General features: G+C 38.6%; 2 protein-coding genes across 7 annotated transcripts in view; one reads left to right on the top strand and one right to left on the bottom strand.

Annotated features, from left to right (window-relative positions):
- The window catches only part of XPA (XPA, DNA damage recognition and repair factor), a 556316-nt gene that overhangs the window by 494 nt on the left and 534835 nt on the right, over positions 1-20987 (top strand). The window contains exons 2-7 of one of the 4 annotated variants that reach the window (XR_007518771.1): positions 3612-3722; positions 5192-5297; positions 9002-9167; positions 10065-10182; positions 12634-12875; positions 15541-15659. Coding sequence is in view for 2 of the 4 variants with exons in the window: in XM_049896813.1 (XP_049752770.1) it covers positions 3612-3722; positions 5192-5297; positions 9002-9167; positions 10065-10182; positions 15541-15689 (650 nt within the window). In the remaining 2 variants the exon portion in view is untranslated. Of the gene's footprint in view, positions 1-3611; positions 3723-5191; positions 5298-9001; positions 9168-10064; positions 10183-12633; positions 12876-15540; positions 18594-20987 lie in introns of those variants that run through there. The other 3 variants (XR_007518770.1, XM_049896812.1, XM_049896813.1) reach the window with 3 other exon arrangements.
- The window catches only part of NCBP1 (nuclear cap binding protein subunit 1), a 46435-nt gene continuing 45263 nt past the window's right edge, over positions 19816-20987 (bottom strand). The window contains exon 18 of one of the 3 annotated variants that reach the window (XM_049896806.1): positions 19816-20344. In XM_049896806.1, the coding sequence (XP_049752763.1) occupies positions 20231-20344 (114 nt within the window). In that variant the 3' untranslated portion in view covers positions 19816-20230. The remainder of the gene's footprint in view (positions 20345-20987) is intronic. The other 2 variants (XM_049896805.1, XM_049896804.1) reach the window with 2 other exon arrangements.

Genomic DNA, 20987 nt, shown 5'->3' with positions numbered 1-20987 from the left:
CAGGCCTCCTGGCCCCCGAGCCCGGGCTTCGCTCACTGCACGCCGCGTGCCCAGCTCGGTCTTTAGCTTGAGAATGCAGCCGCCGCCTGGAGGTGCCAGCCGGTGCCTGTCAGCGCCTCAGCTCTCCCAGACCTTCCCCTTCTGCTTTGTTCCTGCAGAGCTTCTTACAGCCCCAGCGGAGGTCCTTGTAGAAAGCCTTTAGCTGTGTAACCATTTAAATAATAATCCTACACCTGCTCGCTCATTCACCCACTCACCAAAAAGCTATTGCGTGCCTAGGCTTAAGAGATGAGCAAGACTGCCACAGCCGCTACCTTTTTGGAGCTAACCGAGTGGCACCTGTAGTGCCTCACATGTTTCAGAGGGCTTTCGAATGGTCTCATCTGATTCTCACAGCCAACCTGGAAAATAAATAGTGCAGACTTTGGTATCCGTGTTTTACAGATGTAGTTATTAAGGCCCAGAAAAGGAAAGGGATTTTCTCAGGTTCGGCAAGTGCACAGGATAATCAGGATTAGAACTCGTGGCTTCTGACACTGGGTTCAGAGTTTCCTTGCCCACCAGCTGCCTCTTTGATAATAAACTCATCTCTCATCCTCAGGAAGAAAGACTTATTCTTAGGGGAGTGGATCTCGTCTTCCCCCTTTCCCGGAACAGCCCTTGATTAATATAATCAGGTTTCTGGCTGCTGGCTTTGCCCTTGGTAGTGATTCACTCAAACTTTCCACAAAGTTTTAGAATCTGTTCCATCTTCTCCACCCCACCCCCTTTTTAAATTTTTTTCCCTACATCCTGTTTTCCCTGATAAGCCTTCCAGTTTTTCCTGTCTCTGAATGCTGATCTAACACACACATATTTTTCTTTCCTACTTAAAGCCCTTCAAAGGTTTTCCATTGCCTCCATGATAAACCTGGAGCTCTTTTTTACATCACCTGGGTTCTCCATATTTCCACAGCCTTCTCTCTTTTCACCTCATACGTTCAACTCCGTCAATATTGCAGTTCCTCTTCACCCATCCAGCACATGGGACACTGTTTTTGCCCTTTGTACCTTACCCTTGCTGTACCTTGTGACTGGAAAGTTCACCTCATGTGATTTCTCCATCACTAGTCTGAGCTTTAGTGGTTAAGAGCTTGGCTGCTAACGAAAAGGTCAGCAGATCGAATCCAACACCCGCTCCTTAGAAACCCTGTGGGGCAGTTGTACTCTGTCCTCTAGGGTCGCTATGAGATGGAATCGACTCAACGGCAACGGGTTTTAGTCTCAGCTTCTAGAAGGCAGCTCCTTGGTTTGCATCTTGTTTTTGTCTCTAGCCCTTAGCACAAGTGTGATACTCAGGCTTTGTTGACTGGATGAAAGGTAGGAATGCATCTGCTCTCCAGTCCCTTTTCTGTACATTCTCCTCCTTTCCTCACAAAGTGTTCCTGTTATTAAATAATAACACTTATATTTTATAGCAGTATACAATTTAAGCATTGTTTTCAAACTTGCCATTGAATTTGCTCTGTTGCTTTTTGCTATTGGTTCTGAGCAGAATTTCTCTCCCCCTTGACAGTGTAACAGGCAGAGAATCTGCCTTGTAACTAAAGCCGGCAAACCACCTTAGAGAAGTTCTCCAAGTTATTTTTAAAGTCTTGTATGTTATAAAGTGCTTTTTGTATTCATTATCTATCTTGATTATAATGCAGACCTTGAAAGTTAGGTATATCAAGAGGCATTTTCCCCGTTATCCATAAAGCCGCATGAACATTGACACATAGTACCTTGAAAGCGCTCCCCTCTCCAACATACTGGTGCCAGAGGTACTGTCTAAAGCCATGTGGATCCTCCCCAACTTTCAACAACATGCCAAGTATAGAGAAAGTAAAGAACTCCCATGCCAGCTAGACCCAGATCACAAAGGAAACTAGAAAGTGATATAAGATTAGGCAGTGTTGGGTATCACCAGTAATGTAAGTCAAACCAATAAGGTCTTTGTCCCCCTTTGGGGGGCAGGAACAGGGAGGTATTCGGTCTACGTGTCTTGACTAAATACCCCTGTCCATTGAAACACCATAGTCCTAAAAAGTTTTTTTGCACTTCAGCAAACTCATACATTAAGGATTTTGACTTTTTGCTGTTACATATTTTGCAATATTCCCAGCTCAATTTGTTGTTTGCTGTTAATGATGAATCACTTCTCTTCACATTCCTCCCACCTTTAAACCCTCAAGGCAGCCCTTAGATAGAAATTTCCCCAATTTCGTTTATCCTGTTTGCTCCCTGTTCTGGTTAAGATAATCCTCTTAAAGTGATTTTAACAGTGTTTGGTACAAAGTTAACATTTAGCAAATATTAGTTATTATTAGTAGTAGCGTTATGGACTGTCAAAGATGTTGGTTTTATGTATATCTAAATTTTTTTTTAATATGTTAGAGTTTTCGGTGGAAGTTTATATAGCATGTTAGGTTCTCATTTGACACATAATCCTAAATCTCGTATTGGACAGAAGTAAACACCTGGCCTGAGACTATTATCCTTACCAAAGCCTGCTTGAAGGTTGGCACTATACCAGCTTTTGGGAACTTGGGTTTTGGGAGTGTAAATGATCAAGGTAGTTTAGTTTACATTGCCTAAATTGTATCAACAGTGTGGTTTATGTGAAATGCCTGCTTAGACTTCTGGGAGTCTGAAATTTTGGTACATGCTAGGCAGAGGGTGCCTATGTGACCAGCCCCAACAAAAACCTTGGGTGCTGAGGCTCTAATGAGCTTTCCTGGTAGACAGTACTTCACAAGTGTTGTCACAATGTGATAATGGAGGAATTAAATGCATCCTAAGTCACTCCACTAGGAGAGGGCTCTTGGAAACTTGCCTGGTTTCCTCTGGACTTTGCCCCATGCACTTTTTCCCTCTGCTGATTTTGCTTTACATCTTTTTGCTGTAATCATAACCATGAGTATGACTGTTACAATCAGCTTGTTAACCCCCCACCGCAATAACTGTTGCAGTTTTAACTGGGATTACATTGACTCTTTGGGTAAATTTGGGGGAGAATTGATGTCTTTACAATATTGAGGCTTCCTATCTATGAACATGGTATATTTCCCCATTTATTTAGATCTTCTGTTGGTAGTGTTTTGTAGATATCAGTGTAGAAATTTTATACCTCTCCCTACCCCATTGCTGTTGAGTCAATTCTGACTTATAGCGACCCTATAGGACAGAATAGACATGCCCCGTAGGGTTTCCAAGGAGCGGCTTGTGAATTCAAACTGCAGACCTTTTGGTTAGCAGCCAAATGCTTAACCACTGTGCCACCAGGGCTGCATCTCTTCCTAGGTATTTGATATTTATTAATTCTAATTGTGAATTCCTGTGGATTTTCTACATATATAACTATATGTGAATAAAAGATGTTTTACTTCTTTCTTTCTAAACTTTACGTTTTTTTTTTCCCCCCTTGCATTATTGTACTACCTGGGACCTTCATTATAATGTTGAATAGAAGTGATGATAGTGGACATCTTTGTCCTGTTTGATATATAATAAATTTAAAGAAAGTCTGTTTATGTTCAAGGGAACATATGGGTTTACCTGTTTGACTTGTTGACTGTTTTTTCTTTTTGTAGGTGTGGTGAATGTAAAAGCAAACCCGAAGGTAATTGACACAGGAGGAGGCTTCATTTTAGAAGAGGAAGAAGAAGAGGAACATAAAATTGGAAAAGTTGTTCATCTACCAGGTACAGTGTATTCTTCAGAAAATAGGTTATCTAGAATTGGCTACTTTGTGTAATATGCATAATTCTTTGAAGATTGATGTTAAATTGCACTGCGCTTATTTTACTCAGTGAGCAGATTAACTTCATAAAAGTGATAAGTTTTGCAGTTTTGCTAGTAGATTAAAAATCAAAGAAACACCTGTACCTATGGAAATGATCAATAGTTTACTTTGTGTTTGTGTTTCTGATTGTGTACTAAGGGTTGAAACTCACTGTTGTTCTAAAATAGGTAAGGATAGCTAATATATTGACTGATAGAATAAATACTCAGAATATCTTGGTGGACTGAAATGAGGGGCCAGAACCTCATTTAGGTAAGTTCTTGTACTTATGTTGGGAGGTTAAAAAACTGTTGACGTAAGTATAAGATACTGTAACCTAAGGTCAATGTTTCAGTAAAAGTTATAATCAGGATGAGGATATCTTCAGTCTTTGAAAACATAAAAGAACTAGAAGCTTTATTTGATCATAAGTTTGACAGCCAATGGTGTAATATGACAGTTTAAAAGAATCTATTCTAGTCTTTAGATGAAGCAACTGATGTGTACTCATTAAGGTAGGTAAGATTCTCTGTATGTCTGAACTATTTTATTCAGAAGGTTAGACTTGAAAGATTAGTTTGGATGCCATACTTTAAGAGGGATATTGACAAATGTTTAGTGTCAAAAGTGGGTGGCCAAAATGGAAGCCTGAAATTGACATATTAGGAACAATTGTCAAAACCGGTTAGGTTTAACTGGGATAAGGCTTCCAGCTGCCTGCAGATGCAACAAGTCCTCCTTTATGGAAGAGGGATTATACTTAGTGTGATTTGCTTTGGAGAGCAGAACTTGGAACAATGGGTGAGAATTACAGTGGGGTAAATTTTGGCCCCATGTAGCCCTCTAACTTACATACATTTAGCATTTTGCACTTAGATGCTGGCATGTGTATCATGTGAGCCTCACAGTGACTCCAAAATGGAGAAACTTCTTAACCATGCGAAGTGCTGCCACAAGGTAGCAAAGCACTGGAGGAGCTCAGAGAGTGAAAGACCACCTGACAGGGATACTATAGAGAAGAATTCCTACATCAGGAAGGAAGGTGTTGAATTCAGTCATCTTTAAGGGTCCCTGTGATTATGTATATGAAGACTCAGTTTAACTATTCTGTAGAATCCTGAATCTATCCTAGGCTATAATGCCTGCACTCTCATTTAACAGGTCATTCAAGAAATATTTATTGAGAACCTTATTCCTTAGATTAGTTCATTTTTTCATTTAAAAACTTTTTTTTAGATATATATGATTATTTAATCAGTTTTTTATTTTGTCTTCTACTTAAATGTATTTGTGTTGGGCATAAAATACATAAGAGAATAAAGTAGAAGAAAATGTATTGTTCTATTTACGGAAAAAGGAAACTTAAAGAATTAATCTTCCCTTTTTTAGGACCTGTTATGGAATTTGATTATACAATATGTGAAGAATGTGGGAAAGAATTTATGGATTCTTATCTCATGAACCACTTTGATTTAGCAACTTGTGATAACTGCAGGTACTTAACTTTGTTTCAGACAGTGTTCTTCATTGCTTATGTTTAATGCTTACATATAGGTTTAGGGCAAAACAGTCGATCCTTTTGGCTTTAATGTTTCCTTAGTTATGATTTTGATTTTGGGAGTTGACTAAAATTTCTCTGGTTTCCATTTTGAGAACGAAATACAGGAATTCTCTAGCCTGTGCTTGTCAAACTTATGATATGTCCTATATAGGAAGGATGCCAATGGCCTTGCCATAGAAATTTCCTTTTCCTTTCAGCTGGCCTGTGGGGTTTTACCATCTCTCAGTAGCAAGTTTCCAGCCCTTCTCTTCACCCAGACTCTAAGAATCCCTGTTTCTTACTTATCCCAGTGTATGTTGACACCTTGGTCAGAGAACTGGGGCCATTAGTGAGAGGAGGGGAGAAAAACCTTTTCAACCACTCTAGTGGTCCTTTCAGCCTACCTCTTTCCACTCAACTTTTCCCCCACTGGATAGGCAGGGAGAGAATAGATGAGGAGAAATCACATTCTTCTGTCATTTTTTTTTTTACCTTTTTTCTTCTTCTTCTGGCGTTTATTCTTTTACTTTATCACCCCAATAATACTTCTCACTCCACATAATTCTCTTATCCCTATTGTTTACCTCAGCCAAGTCCTGCGTTGGTGTCCTTCCCAATTTTAAGTCCTGTGGTTTTGTGATAGAATCCTTTGCTGCAACCACTGATTTCTCCCCTCCCTGACCTACACATGCACTTGCTTCAGTATTCACCATTTCGTAAAGACCTCCTTCATTTCTCTACTATCCCATCTTTAATTCCAAATCCGTTTGACTCTATTCTCAAACCATATCCTGAATCAGTCTACTTCTCATTCTGTCTTACTACTACCTTAGTCTTGGCGGCCATCAGCTTTTGCCTGGGCCACTGCTTTAGTGTTCTAACTGGTCTCTGGCCCCTTGCTTTTGCACCCCTTGAGTCTTTTCTCCATATGGCAGCCAGACAATCTTTTAAAAATATAAACCAGACCATGCCACTCTTCTGCTCAAACCTCTTTAATGATTTCTGTCCATGCAGAATAAAATTTTTAATCTCTGCCATTGCTACGAGGCCCTTGCCTACTTCTGACTTTAGCTCCCTCTACTCCTCCTCACTTTAAGCATTCTAGTCACACCACCTACTTGCTGTGAGCTTCAGCTGCAAAGCACGCCTGCCCTAGAGCCTTTGCACTTGCTGTTCCTTGTGCTGTGACTGTACTCTAGCTATCCAGAATGCTTATTGCCTTCTCAAGGGCTCTGCTCAAATAGCACGTCATCATGGCCTTTTCTGATCACCCAGCCTATCTGGAAATTCCTGTCCCTTTACCATGGCTTACAGTTCTTTATAGCACTTTTACTTGTCATTTTTTGTTAATTGTCTTTTCCCAACTAGAATGTAAGCTTCATGGGAACAGGGCTTTGTATTCTCTGCTCTGTTCCCAGTGCCTCAAACCTGGCACATCGATGGGAAACAGCTGAATGAGAAGAACTATGTAATTACTGTGTCTACATTTTTATCTTGGCTTTGAAAAAGCTTAGATCCAACTGGAAACTCATGTTAGGTGGTTGGAGCTTGCATGTTTATATTCCTCATTTCTTGCTCATCTTGACTTTATGCTTTTATATTTTCTTTCTTATTGAGTCTTTGCGCTTACTTATGTTTACTCTCATAAGTCATTTCAAATCATTTGTGGCATATGAGGAACTTGAAATAAGTACAAAAAAAAAAATTCTTAAGATTACCTACAGACTAGGAAAACGTTTTTAGCTGTGACATTTCCGAACAGCGCCTGATCTCTAAAATCTACATGATACCGCAAAAACTCAACTACAAAAAAAGACAAATAACTCAATTAAAAAATGAGCAAAAGATATGAACAGACACTTCACTAAAGAAGACATTGAGGTAGCTAACAAATACGTGAGGAAGTACTCATAATCATTAGCCATTAGAGAAATGCAAATCAAAACTACAATGAGATTTCATCTTACTCCAACAAGGCTGGCATTAATCCAAAAAACACAAAACAATAAATGTCGGAGAGGCTGTGGGGAGATTGGAACACTTCTACCCTGCTGGTGGGAATGTCAAATGGTACAACCACTTTGGAAACCCATTTGGTGCTTCCTTAAAAAGCTAGAAATAGAACTACCATACGATCCAGCAATCCCACTTCTTGGAATATATCCTAGAGAAATAAGAGCTTTTACACTAACAGATGTATGCACACCCATGTTCACTGCAGCAATATTTACAAAATCAAAAAGATGGAAGCAACCAAGGTGTCTATCAACAGATGAATGGATAAATAAATTATGGTATGTTCACAAAATGGAATACTACGCATTGATAAAGAACAGTAATGAATCTGTGAAACATTTCATAACATGGAGGAATCTAGAAGACATTATGCTAAGTGAAATTAATCAGTTGCAAAAGGACAAATACTGTATAAGACCACTATTATAAGAACTCAAGAAATAGTTTAAACAAAGAAGAAAATATTCTTTGATGGTTATGAGAGGGGGAGGGAGGGAGGGTGGGACAGGGTTATTCACTAATTAGTAGATAAGAATTACTTTAGGCGATGGGCAAGACAGTACACAATACGGGGGAGGTCAGCACAACTGGACTACACCAAAAGCAAAGAAGTTTTCTGAATAAACTGAATGCTTCAAAGGCCAGTGTAGCAGGGCCAGGGGTCTGGGGACCATGGTTTCAGGGGACATCTAAGTCAATTGGCATAATAAAATCTATTAAGAAAATATTCTGCATCCCACTTTGGAGAGGTGGCGTCTGGGGTCTTAAATGCTAGCAAGCGGCCATCTAAGATGCATCAATTGGTCTCAACCCACCTGGATCAAAGGAGAATGAAGAACACCAAGGATACAAGGTAATTTTGAGCCCAAGAGACTACATCAGCCTGAGACCAGAAGAGCTACATGGTGCCCGACTACAGCCGATGACTGCCCTGACAGGGAACACAACAGAGAACCCCTGAGGGAGCAGGACAGCAGTGGGTTGCAGACCCCAGATTGTCGTAAAAAAGACCAGACTTAATGGTCTGAGACTAGAAGGACCCCGGTGGTTACGGCCCCCAGACCTGGCCCCCGAGACGTTCTGTTGGCCCAGGATGGGAATCATTCCCAAAGCCAACTCTTCAGACAGGGATCGGACTGGACAGTGGGTTGGAGAAGGATGCTGGTGAGGAGTGAGCTTCTTGGATCAGGTGGACACTTGAGACTATGTTGGCATCTCCTGCCTGGAGGGGAGATGAGAGGGTAGAGGGGGTTAGAAGCTGGCGAAATGGACACGAAAAGAGACTGGAGGGAGGGAGCGGGCTGTCTTATTAGGGGGAGAGCAATTGGGAATATGTAGCAAGGTGTATATAAGTTTTTGTGTGAGAGACTGACTTGATTTGTAAACTTTCATTTAAAAAAAAATTTTTTTTTTCATTTAAAGCACAATAAAAATTAAAAAAATTCTTAAACTGTTAGATGATATGGGTCTGCTGCCAATGTAACAGCTTTTCAGAATAAGTAAAAGATAAAGTATTTTTTCTTTTAGAATTTTTATGCTGCTAATTTGACCTCAAGAGCTGCAGGAAAAAGTATATTTCCCTTTTGGTGAAAACTTAGTTTAGTAAAAAATGAATTTATATAATGGACTTAATCTGTTTTCAGAGATGCTGATGATAAACACAAGCTTATAACCAAAACAGAAGCAAAACAAGAATATCTTCTGAAAGAGTGTGATCTAGAAAAGAGAGAACCAGCTCTTAAATTTATTGTGAAGAAGAACCCTCACCATTCACAGTGGGGCGATATGAAACTCTACTTAAAATTACAGGTCTCTCATTAGTTGTATTCATTTCAAACTCTGGATCAGGTGAAGTTTTAACAATGAACTAATTATAATTCAGTTTTGCTTACAGAAAGTTAAAAAGATCTTTTTCCTTTGTATATGAGTCACAGTCGTATAATGATATTTAACAACATAATATTTTACTTTTTAGTATGGCACTTTGGAATAAATATAATGCTGTTGGGTGATGTTAGGCGTGCAATTCAGAAAGTAAAAAAGTTTGGAATAAACATCAGACCCTCTTCCCCGGGGTGGGGGGTCGGGGGGGTAGGGGGGATCATTAAAAAAAAAAAAAAAAAGAAAAATTTCAGGAATTCACAAATAACCTAAGATTTAATTCCACCTGGGAAACACCCATCTGGAACCCTATCCATGTAACTCTAGTATATCTCAGAGCACTCAACTGCTATGCCACTTCTGTGAATGGTTATAAAAGTGTGCCAAGCTGTTTATCTGCCTAGTGCCTTGGGCTGCAGGAGTGCCCAGGCTAGTTACCTTGAGTCACAGCCTCCTGTATCTACCCCAGTGAATGGTACAAATATAATAATACCCTTTCTGTGCCATTATATTGAAAAGATTGGGAGGACCTGCTTTAGAGCACAGTTTGAATTGTATGTACTAGAAGATCCCATATCTTCAAATAAAACAAATAATAGATTCAGAGGGAGAACAACTTCTCTATTTACAATCTAATTCCGTATATATTTACTGAGATTTTCTTAGATGTAGACAGACATGTTATTAGAATTGCTTATCATTAATATGTAAAATCTTTTGAATTTCAGATATTTATAAATTTATACTTGAGTTAGATAATTATAACCTTGTAGTATTTTTCAACCTTGAATCACAACCAAATTAAATATGGATTCTGTGTTATAGATTGTGAAGAGGTCTCTAGAGGTTTGGGGTAGTCAGGAAGCATTAGAAGCAGCAAAGGAAGTTCGACAGGAAAATCGGGAAAAAATGAAACAGAAGAAGTTTGATAAAAAAGTAAAAGGTAAGTGGCTGCATTTTATATCATGACATACTGCTTTACCACTTTGTAAAAAGCCTTCAGCTAAGTTCTTCCTGTGTGAAGAAGATATATAGGGATGTGATTTTGCAGATTGGGGGAAAAAAAGGTCAAGTTTGCCCTTAGTAGGTTGGTGTTGGAGGCACAGTCCAACTCTCACAGTATTGCATTTCTGAAAAGCATGTAAGCTGTCATCTTAAAGTGAGACATGCTTTTATATAGTAACAGCTTTAGGGTCGGGATGGTATTCCTGGCCAAGGATTTGGCACTGATGACATCTTAAAATGACCAACAGTGTTGTAAAAAGCAAAGATACTCCTCAGCAAACCACTCTGATTGTTTAAATTGAAAAAATCTGAGTCATCTAACTTTTCAGCTAGGAGGGACCTTCTGACATTAGCTAGTTGAATCACTCTTATTTTACATGTGAATAAAAGACTTAGGAAGGTAGACTGTTAAATAGTGAAGAGTTGAGACTGGAACCAGACTTTGTTGACTGTAAGTCTGTATTTCTACATTCATCTCTCCATCCATGCATCTGTCTACCCATCAACTGTCCATTCCTTTGCCCATCTGTCTGTCCATTCCTTTGCCCATCTGTCTACCCATTCTGTTGTCCGTGCATCACCCATCTATCCATATATGCATGTCTGTCAGTTCTATGCCACCATCCAGCCATTCATCCAGTATTTACCAAGTGTCAGCTCTTTGCCAGGTACTGTATATATGGAGCCGTGGTGGTGCAGTGGTTAAGAGCTCAGCTGCTAACCAAAAGGTTGGCAGTTCTAATCCACCAGCTGCTCCTTGGAAACACTATGGGGCAGTTCTACTGTCTTATAGAGTTGCTATGAGTCAGAATTGACTTGATGGCAATGGGTTTGGTGGTTTTTTTTGTGCTAATGTAATACTGTCAGTTTGTCAGGGGAGAAAGACAAACTTAAAATCCTAACAGTGTGATAAGTGCTAAGATACTGATGAACTTAGGGTGCTATAGAAGCACAAAGGGCACTGTGTGCTCTATCATGAATCCCTAAAGAGTCTTAAAAAGGAGGCATAAATGTTCTTCATATATTAATTATATAGAGTCCCAGTGTGGCGTAAATTACAGACACGTGTGTGTGTATAAAACTTAAATTGATCCCCCTTTTTTTAGTATAAAAATGCAGGGCAGAAAAGGTGAAAACTACTACCCAGAGACAATTCTTACTAACATTTTAATGTCTGTTCTTCCAATTCTTTTCTATAGATAGATCCTTTTTAATATTTTTATAAAAACAGAAGTACTGTTGTACATTTATCAAGTTTATCAAGACAAGCCCATGATAGACATCGTCATATACATCTTTGTATACATTATAGCTAACTTATCAATTCCTGAATCAGAGGGTATGCACTTTTAGGCTTTGTATAGAAGTTTCCTATAGCAAATTATTATATAAGAACATTTCATTGAAGAATCTTTTCAAACTTAGCCACTGCTGTCACAGTATTCAAAGACATTAGCAAGGACCAACTGAGAGGATTTGAAAAGACTTTTCCTGAATTCTGCCCCTTTGTTTAATCTTGTCAATATTCTCCCCTAGCCCTTCCTCTCTTCCAACATCACAGAGAGCCTTGACGGTTAAAGAAAGTAACAAAAAGACATCTTAAGGGGTGTGAACGAGGAGGGCATATTTGTAGACTAATTATGTACTAGCCTAGGGTTTTTACTAACCTCAGCTACCTGGATCGCCTTAACTTTTCCCTCCCAGCTGCCTCCTTAAATCACTTTCCTATGGTATTTTGGTACAGACAACAATTGTGGATAAAGGAATAAAGGATTTGCAATTTATATTTACAAAGTCACAAATATTTAAAAAAAAAAGAGACTAATTTTTCTGGCTTTTGTAGTCTGGATGAAAATAGCTAATGGTGACTCACTAATTTGACTAAAGAATAAAAGATTGACATCGGTTTAATTTCATTTTGCTTTTTACTATAAAGATTCCATTAAGATAGCATATTTATTAAATAATAGTATGAACAGAACATTTTTTAGATTTGCACAATTCTCAGGGTTTTTAAAAAAGAATTACAAATTCAGATATAACTGGCTGTTTTTCTCACTGTATTAAATTGCTGTTATTAATCACTGTAAACTACTATGAATTTTCCTCATCCTTGAAGTTTGAATTTGCCCTGAAGTTTTTTGAGTAAGACCTTTTTAGGACTGGGTCATTTCATTTCTTGTTTGGATGAAGCATGTCTTTTAAGTGGTACATTTTCCAGGTCCCTACATATCTTTTTTTTTTTTTACATATCTAAGAATGTTTTTCTGTTGCTTTTGCATATGAAATCCTTTTGTAATGTTTACCCCACTGTCTTCTGGTGTTTCGTGTGCAGAGGTCAATGTGATGCTTTCTTTAATTATGGCTTCTTCTTGTTGATTTAATTTAGAGGTTGGTGGATATGTTCCTGTCCTCCTGGCTAGGCCACAAAGGGCTGAGAGTGAAGTAGACACTGTAGAGATTAGAAACAAGGAGTTTACTCTGCAGCTTGCTAAGAAGGCTCAGAACAGAGAGGAATAAAGGCAAATCTAAAAGTTTTTTAGTTGAAAAGGAATTGGAACCTGATTCCTCTTGGTCTTCTGATTTTGATCCACAAAGAAGCTGACACAAAGCTTACCTCTTTATGGAAAGGTAAGAGATTACATTTACCTGCTTTTAGATTATGATATTCTACTTTAGCAATCTGAGAATTTATCTTACGAAAAAAAGTATAAATAGTATTAGGTATATGTTAAGTAGACAAGGTGCAAGAGAAAAAACGTTCTTGTCAGTGATTTCAAGCTATTAAAGAACTATTAGATCCAGGAAGGCAAAAACAGTAATGATAGCATCATTACTGCTCAGTTAAACTGAATTTCAAAAAAATACAGTATTCTTTGGCCTTGACATTGGATGTGAACTTTCAGTTGGTGCAGATACATTTTGGGTCTGCAACCCTCCTTCCTACAAACAAGGTAGTGATAAGGCCTTTCTTTAAAGTTATGCTCTTGCCAGCATTTTTAAATGGGCCTCCTAGGGTAATACTTCCCACCCTCCTATCAGGTCTTTAAAGTGTCTAGCCTCCCTCCAACAGTTCCTAATAAAGTTTACCTCATAAGCAGCATTTGGCCTGCTTCTTTTGTAAAATTAAGGTGTTTAAGTAAAGTTGGTGGTATAAAATTGTTTTCATTGAAATAAGGGCCTAGGGAAAAACTTTGGGTAAAAAGTGTAAGCAGATATCAGTAGCAAAACTACATATAATTAACCTTGAGTTCACCCTGATACATTCTTCTAATTTAAAACTGCAGGGTTCTTTATTTATAACTCCTGTCTCTGACAGTGAGAAACCTGCTCTCATTATCCTTAATATAGTATTTGATCATTGCAGTGTAAACCTTAATGTTCAGTTATTGCTAGAAAGCTAAGACTTTCGCTTTAAGTAAATGAGTCAGAGGTGACTTGATGGCAATGGGTTTATTCTTTTAGTGTTAAGAAAATAATTTTTCTTACCTCTCTTCTTAAGTGCACTTAATATATTAGGCAGAGAGGTTAGCCTGTCAGTGACTGGGCTACACTCAAATTTTGAAGAATTTTCTCAGCGGGGCAGTAAAGTGGCCAGGATACCTTTCTTCAGAACAAGGCTGAAAATCAAGTAGGTATTGGAAATCAAACAGGAAGCGTCTTCCTACCATTTATCTGAATCCATGAGTCATCCAAGCAGTCTGGGCAGCATATGTCTTCATTTATCTTTTATTTAGAAAATGTTCCAGGGTAAAGTAAAATAATAAAGGGACATAGAACATCCCAGATGTCTCAAAAAATCAGAGATCTTCAGTATACAAGAGGAGATTGACAGGAATAAAGGTTAGAATTTGGACGAACATGATCCCCCCCCACCCAGGTTGGGAACTTACCTAGAGGTGTATACATTGAAGCTTAAAAATAATAAATTTAAAAGAAAGTGCTTTTCAAACTGGAGGTATAAAAAAGGTAGTACTGCTTAGTGGTTAAGCACATAGACTACGCCTCTGCCATCAACTAACTGCTTGACCTTGGGCAGTTTATATAACTTCTTATCTATAAAACTGGGGTGACAGTCATATTCATCTCCCAGGGCTGTGAGGATTTGAGTTTATGTATATAGGGCTTAGAACAGTGCCCGATACATAGCTGTGTTTATCCTCACAACCTAAGAAAGGTGTAAATACAAAGATTCAAGTAATATTTCGATATTGACGTAGATTTTAAGTCTGAAGTGGGTTAAGGAAAATCTGTGATTTCTTGGTATACATTGATTTTTATGGTTCAGAGATTATAGATGATAGCTCTCATACTCTCACTGAGGTGGTCTGGTGCCTCAGCCAAAGAGTGCTGGGCTGGATGGGTTACTGGTCAGGATGCAAACATAAACCGTTAGGTTGCTTTTTTTCATTAAACTAGAAACTGAGAAGTTACCTGTTTGTTCATTTTCAACTAACACTAAGCATTTGGTTTCTTGGTAATAATGTAATAAGAACTTTGAAAATGTGACTTAGTTGCTTTTTAAAGCATACACATAGCTCTATTTCAAGATGACATTTTAACATGATGTAGTAGAGAAAGCTCCAAGCATTGGAGTAAGATGACCTAGGTTCACATTCTATCTTTGTCAGTTTTCCCAGCTGCAAAATAAAGTGAAATAAAACAAAACTCTGTTGTTCTTTCCAGCTCTTAATATTCTGATTCTTTTATTTAGGTTATGCTTTCTAATAATTTTTAGCAACTCTCTTAAGATGGTGCCGTCATTTTATAGGATAAAGAACTTAAGAGACTTAAGGTCAAGTGCGTGAGCAGTTTTTCTGAGATGAGACATCAGCATAGTGGCAGAGTTCTTGGCATTAATTTTTTTCTTTTTTTGGAAGCAAAGCTTCACAGGCCTTTTAGATAAAAGTAGCTCCCAGTTTATACACAAAGAATTTAAAAATGTTTTTCTTAAGTCATTTCAGCTCACTCCCCTTTCCTGCTGCGACATCCAGTTTTCTACAGTCAGCTGCCCAAACACACGGTATCCTGTTAACTCATCTCCCCTTACGTCTGTTGGTTCTCTTGTTGCCATCTCTTTAACCCCATTCTGAGTCTCCCATTTCACACTACTTTAACAATAACTTGAATGATTTCACAGGCTACACCAGAGAGGTAAAAAAGTAAGCTTGCCAAGTTTTTACATAATCAATTTTGATTATTATCTATTTATAGATGTAGCGGAAAGCCTGATGGATTTATTTTGGGGTTCAGCTGAACACCACCAATGAAAAACTGACTTTTATTTTTATCTTAGAATTGCGGCGAGCAATAAGAAGCAGTGTGTGGAAAAGGGAAACAGCTGCACATCAGCATGAGTATGGACCAGAAGAAAACGTAGAAGATGACATGTACCGAAAGACTTGTACTGTGTGTGGCCATGAACTGACTTATGAGAAAATGTAATTTTTAGTTCAGTGATCTGTTTTACAGTATTTTGTATTTAAATAAAGGAAATTTAGATTCGCCTTAAACCCGTAGCCATCGAGTGGATTCCGACTCACAGCGACCCTAAAGGACAGAATGGAACCGCCCCATAGGGTTTCCAAGGAGTGCCTGGTGGATTCCAACTGCTGACCTTTTGGTTAGCAGCCGTAGCTCTTTCTTACTACACAAGGGTTTTCCAAAGATTGACCCTAGGGAGTATGAATTCAAAGTAATTTTAAATTCTATTCAAAATTCACCGAAATGTAGAAGTCTCTGTAGATGCAATACTGTATAGATACTGCTTCATTAAAAGTATGTACAATATGGCCTAAGGACAAGTGTCAGTTAAGGTTCAAAGGGCCCAGCTGTGGGCAGAGTATTGGATCTGTGATTGTTGTTTCCATAATGGGTGAGGAGCTGAGTGGTAGAGTATGTTCAAAAGCGGCAGGTTAGAGCTATGGATTGAAGGAATAAGAGACTAATGCAGACTCTAGACTGCTAGGGTAGGAGGAAGATAAATAAAGGCAAATGCTGGCTGAACTGGACTCATCCCAAGAAACAAACAGGAATGGTAGTATACCTCTGCACTTTAGAGGATGGGTCAGGCCTTCTAGGGTATTTCTGTTTTCCAATGCTGTGGAGGGTGTAGGGAACTATTGCTGGGAGAAGTCATGACAAATAGCTGGAACACAAAATGAATTGTGGGAGTCTGGCCATGTTCTCAGACATTAGTGTCTAGGCAGCCCTTTTCAAATGCTAGATTAAAAATGGAAAAACAGCCATTTTCAAGGTTGACTATCTGATTGTTGACCAAATCAGGTACTGATAAGTTTATCATAACCACCACTACCACTTCCTACATGCCAGGCAAGCACTATGCTAAGTGCCTCATGGGTATTCTCATGCAATCCTGAAAGGGAGACAACTTGCTTTTCTGCTTATTTGGCACTTCTGAGGGAAGGAGGAAACCCTGGTGGCAAAGTGGTAAAGTGCTACTATGGCTGCTAACCAAAGGGTCAGCAGTTTGAATCTGCCAGGTGCTCCTTAGAAACTCTATGGGGCAGCTATACTCTGTCCTATAGGGTCACTATGAGTTGGAATCAACTTGATGGCACTGGGTTTATTTTTTTTTTTGGAGGGAAGGAAGTGACATCATCTCACATCACTGCAGGCATTTGGATCAAGTTTAGCTGATCACATTCCCCCGTATCTTGTAAAAAGGATTACAGAATAGTTACAGCTAGTAAATAATAGGATTTGATCCCATGTGCTTGACTATAGGAACTATGCATTTTTTTTTTTTTTTTGACAAAAGTTCAGTTAAGATAAAACTGGGTATTTTCAGGTTGTTCTCTAATATAACTCTTTATCCTACAGCTACAAATATAGGTAGGGCACGTATACATTTTTATCTTTCAACCAGCTGCTAGCGATTATTCTTGGAGAAAGGCAAAAGTCAAAATAAGTCAAACCATAACAGTCAGGCTTGAGACTATAATTACCCTACGTAAGTATTCAATGCAGAAACGTTTTATATATTTCTCAAGTGTTGATTCTGAACAGGGACAGAATATTCCCTGGGACAAAAAAGCTTCCATCTTGATGAAAGAGTAACAATTAGGGGTTTGGGCTGCAATGAGGAAGGGATGAGCTCTTGAACCAGATGGTCTAGGTTCAAACTCCACTTAATGGCTGCCGACCTTGGGCAAGTTCTCTAGGGGCCTGTGGGCAGGACTACTGTGATGAATAAATATGGTGCGTTTATAGCACCTGGCACTAATAGCCACCAGTTAATGAGCACATATTAACATCAAGACCAGTATATTTAGTTTTGTCTAGTTGAGGTATGTTTGTATTCACGTTTTACCGTCGTGAGTTTTAGACAATCCTGGTATCCAGATATCACTGACAGCTCAATCTGTTTTACCCATGTTAGCAAGGTCTTTCCTTGTCTTTCATTTTTGGATGTAATTATACAAACCAATGCTAAATTATTTCCAGGAAAACAAAACACATTATCTTCATTTGAATCGCTGCACGACTAATTCCTGGAGGGGAGATTTGGAATCAAGGAAAACGGTATATGCTCACTTTATCAAAAGCATATTAAAAGGCATCAATACACTTAACAGAATATTGATTTATTGCAAGGTGATGTGTAGTGACGTGCCATCCTTTTGTCTGTGTGAGTTCATTACTGGGGAAAGTGAATGTTTACTCTTGTACTTTTATTTCTTCCAAATTCAATCCCTATTTCAGCTTTTCCATAGATATAGGTTCAGACTGGGACAGGGCAGGTCACATCAGTAGAACAGTTGTTAGAAGTAACCATTACACATGAAGAGAGGATTCAAGAAAAAAGGAAATGAAAACCTACAAACCCCTCTAGAATCTGGATCAAGTACAACTAGCCAAACTTTGCAATACATTATGCAAGGATTACAAAGCAGGTCAGGCTCAAATAAAAAGCTGCAACGACTTAAATGATTATCCTTTGATTCCTTGAGGACAGGAGCCATTTCTAAGTAACTATATAGTTTGTGCTGTGCTCACACAATGGGAAGGAGGAACATGTAAACAAAAGAACATTAGCCAAGAACCTGAGTTTTTACCCCTTTCTGCTAGTATCCTACCATGCAACCATGATCTTGTGAATAATTATTTCTTGTCTTAGACAGTATGGTTTTAAAAATCTTAGGAATTTCCATCTATTGAGTGGACTATATTCTGTAGCCAAGTGAATGTACGGTACACCAAAAACACCATATACGGAGAATGCTCAATGCATCATAAGCTTATTATATATTGAGTAAAAGGAGATACCTATGTTGGAAGCACACAAAAACACTACCAGTAGTTGTGGGATTATTGGTAAAGTTTCTCTAAAGCTTCATGAAAGAAGTAAAAAAAAATTCTAGAAATCTGGAATGTCAGATTGCCAATTTGGAATGTGAGACTTATTTTACAAAACAGTCTCAAAACCATGTAGGAATTAGTAGTTACTTGGACCAGATTTCCTAGAAACAAAATTCAAACCCTTATCTAATTCCAAGTATAGCTTTAGCCCGTCTGGCTACCTCTATATGACCTTCAGAGGCTAGGAGAAATGACTGGATGCTCTAGGCAGGGCTTGGAACAGGTTCATTCTGGTTCAAACCCCTGCTGGGAATTTGCCTTTCTAACAAGTTCCCAGGCAATGCTAATGCTGCTGGTTAGGGAGTAGGGCAGTGGTTCTCAAAATTTAGTATCTCTAAGAATCACCTGGGGATCTTGTTAAAATGTAGATTGGTTCAGGATACAGCTAACAGACGTCTGTCTGACTTGAGGACAACTAGTACTTAACTCTTTTCTGTTATGTAAATCTGCCCTCACTACAAATCCGACAAATCCTTCCTCACGATCAGCTTAACTTCCTGCACGTGCAGCTTCTAAATCGCTGAAACAGCCTGAGTCTTGTCTTGTAGTAAATGCTAAGTAAGAACTGTATGCACCTGTTCCAGCTTACTAAAAATGCGACTTCAGACACAGGAACTGGTCTCATTCATAATACGAGGACTGCCTACATCTGGGGTGGGAACGCGAATTTTCAGCAGGGGTTTGAACCGGAAAAAACTGATTCGAAGCTCTGGCTGTGTACCAAAAACCCCATAGGGTTTCCAAGGCTTTAAACTTTATGGAAACACACTGCCACATCTTTCTCCGTCGAAGTGGCTGGTGGGTTCAAACTGCCCACCTTTTGGTTAGCAGCTGACCGCATGAACTACTGTGCCACTAGGGCTGCAGCTCTAAGACAGTGGTTCCTAAACTTGTCTGCCCATTGGAATCACCTGGGGGACGTTAAGAACTACTGTGTCGCACTTGCAGAGAGAGTGGTTTAATTTGTAAAATCGTTTCTAGAAGATTCCCAAGTAATTCTAATATTCAGACAAATTTGGGAACGACTGCTCTTAAGTAGTAACAGTTTTATATACTAACAAAGTGTCATAAGATACTACTAAAAATATTTTGAAGAGAAAATTTCAAGTGAAGATAAATATATCTTCAGTAAGAAATTACCAATTTTAAAGCAGACTGATGATAAATCATGAAATACTAAAGTTTAAAAAACATAGTTTTATTCAGCCATGTTAGGTTATCCAGGAGCTGTGAAAAGCTACGCTACTTGGTAATAAATGCACCAGTTCTATATACTACTTTGGAAGCTTGACCTTTAGTGTTTCACATACCTCAAATTAGTTATCTATTTTTTTAATGCCTTAAGAAAATACCAAATTAGAAAAGCTGTATCTGTCGCACATAAGACGTCCCATGGTCAGCGTCACGTTACTGTCATTAGGAAATCGTTTGCTTTGTACGGGCAATTAAAGATAACCAACTTCATGTTCCTCACTGTCCTCCTCCCCCTTTGTTTCATTTAATAAGTGAAGGATACTACAAGAAAGCAAGCATTCAAACCATCAAAAATAAGACATTATTTTAAGATATTTAAAAAAATCTTGACAAGAAGGAAAACATGACACTTAGGCCTGCAGGGCACAGAACTGCTGGAACACAGCCAGGATGTGAGGGTCTAATTCAGCGGTGAAGAGAAGGTTCTCCAGGGTCACCATGTACTGCTGGATTATTAGGTGATGCTGTGGACACAGGAAAGGCTGTTCAGTCACGAGAAAGAGCACATCAGCAATCCTGCAGAACACTTCCCTCAGCAGGAGAAAAAAAAAAAAGATTCATGCTGAAAGGAGTAACAGGCCCTTGAAAAGCTTCAACATGAAGAAAATGTAGAGAATGAGAAAAAAAGGTGTTCAAAAGCTTTTTTTAAAAATCCAGTTCTGACCCAGTTTCTATGTAAATACAGTTCATGATGCAAGGCGGTAGTACCAGGCGCTATTACTACTTCTCTTACAGACTAGGTTCAGCTGCTTCTGCCCCCAACCAATTGGGACATAGTATGTATGATTTCTGCAAAGCAGCCCTGACGGCAGAAAGTGATTAAGGAAAATTAAAAAAAAAAAAAAGACAACAAAGTGGTAATGTTATAAATAGGAATAGAATAACTGCTATGGTTAAGGTTAAAACCAGGGTCTGTGAAACATGAATGTTTTTGAACCACCCCCTTCCCCCTTTTTTTGTTACAACCTTAGAGTACCACTTCGCAAAAGAAAAACAGGAACTTTCCAAAACCTTGTTTTGTTTTTTAAATAAATAGCTCATCTGTCTTACTGAAAATCTGTGACACCTTGTTGAGCCTAAATGTGAAAAAAAAGTGTCAAAAATTCT

The sequence above is a fragment of the Elephas maximus genome, chromosome 9 (assembly GCF_024166365.1).
Source record: "Elephas maximus indicus isolate mEleMax1 chromosome 9, mEleMax1 primary haplotype, whole genome shotgun sequence".
Classification (NCBI taxonomy): Eukaryota; Metazoa; Chordata; class Mammalia; order Proboscidea; family Elephantidae; genus Elephas; species Elephas maximus.
Note: the sequence above shows the minus strand (reverse complement) of the source record. Positions and strands in the feature narration are given on the sequence as shown.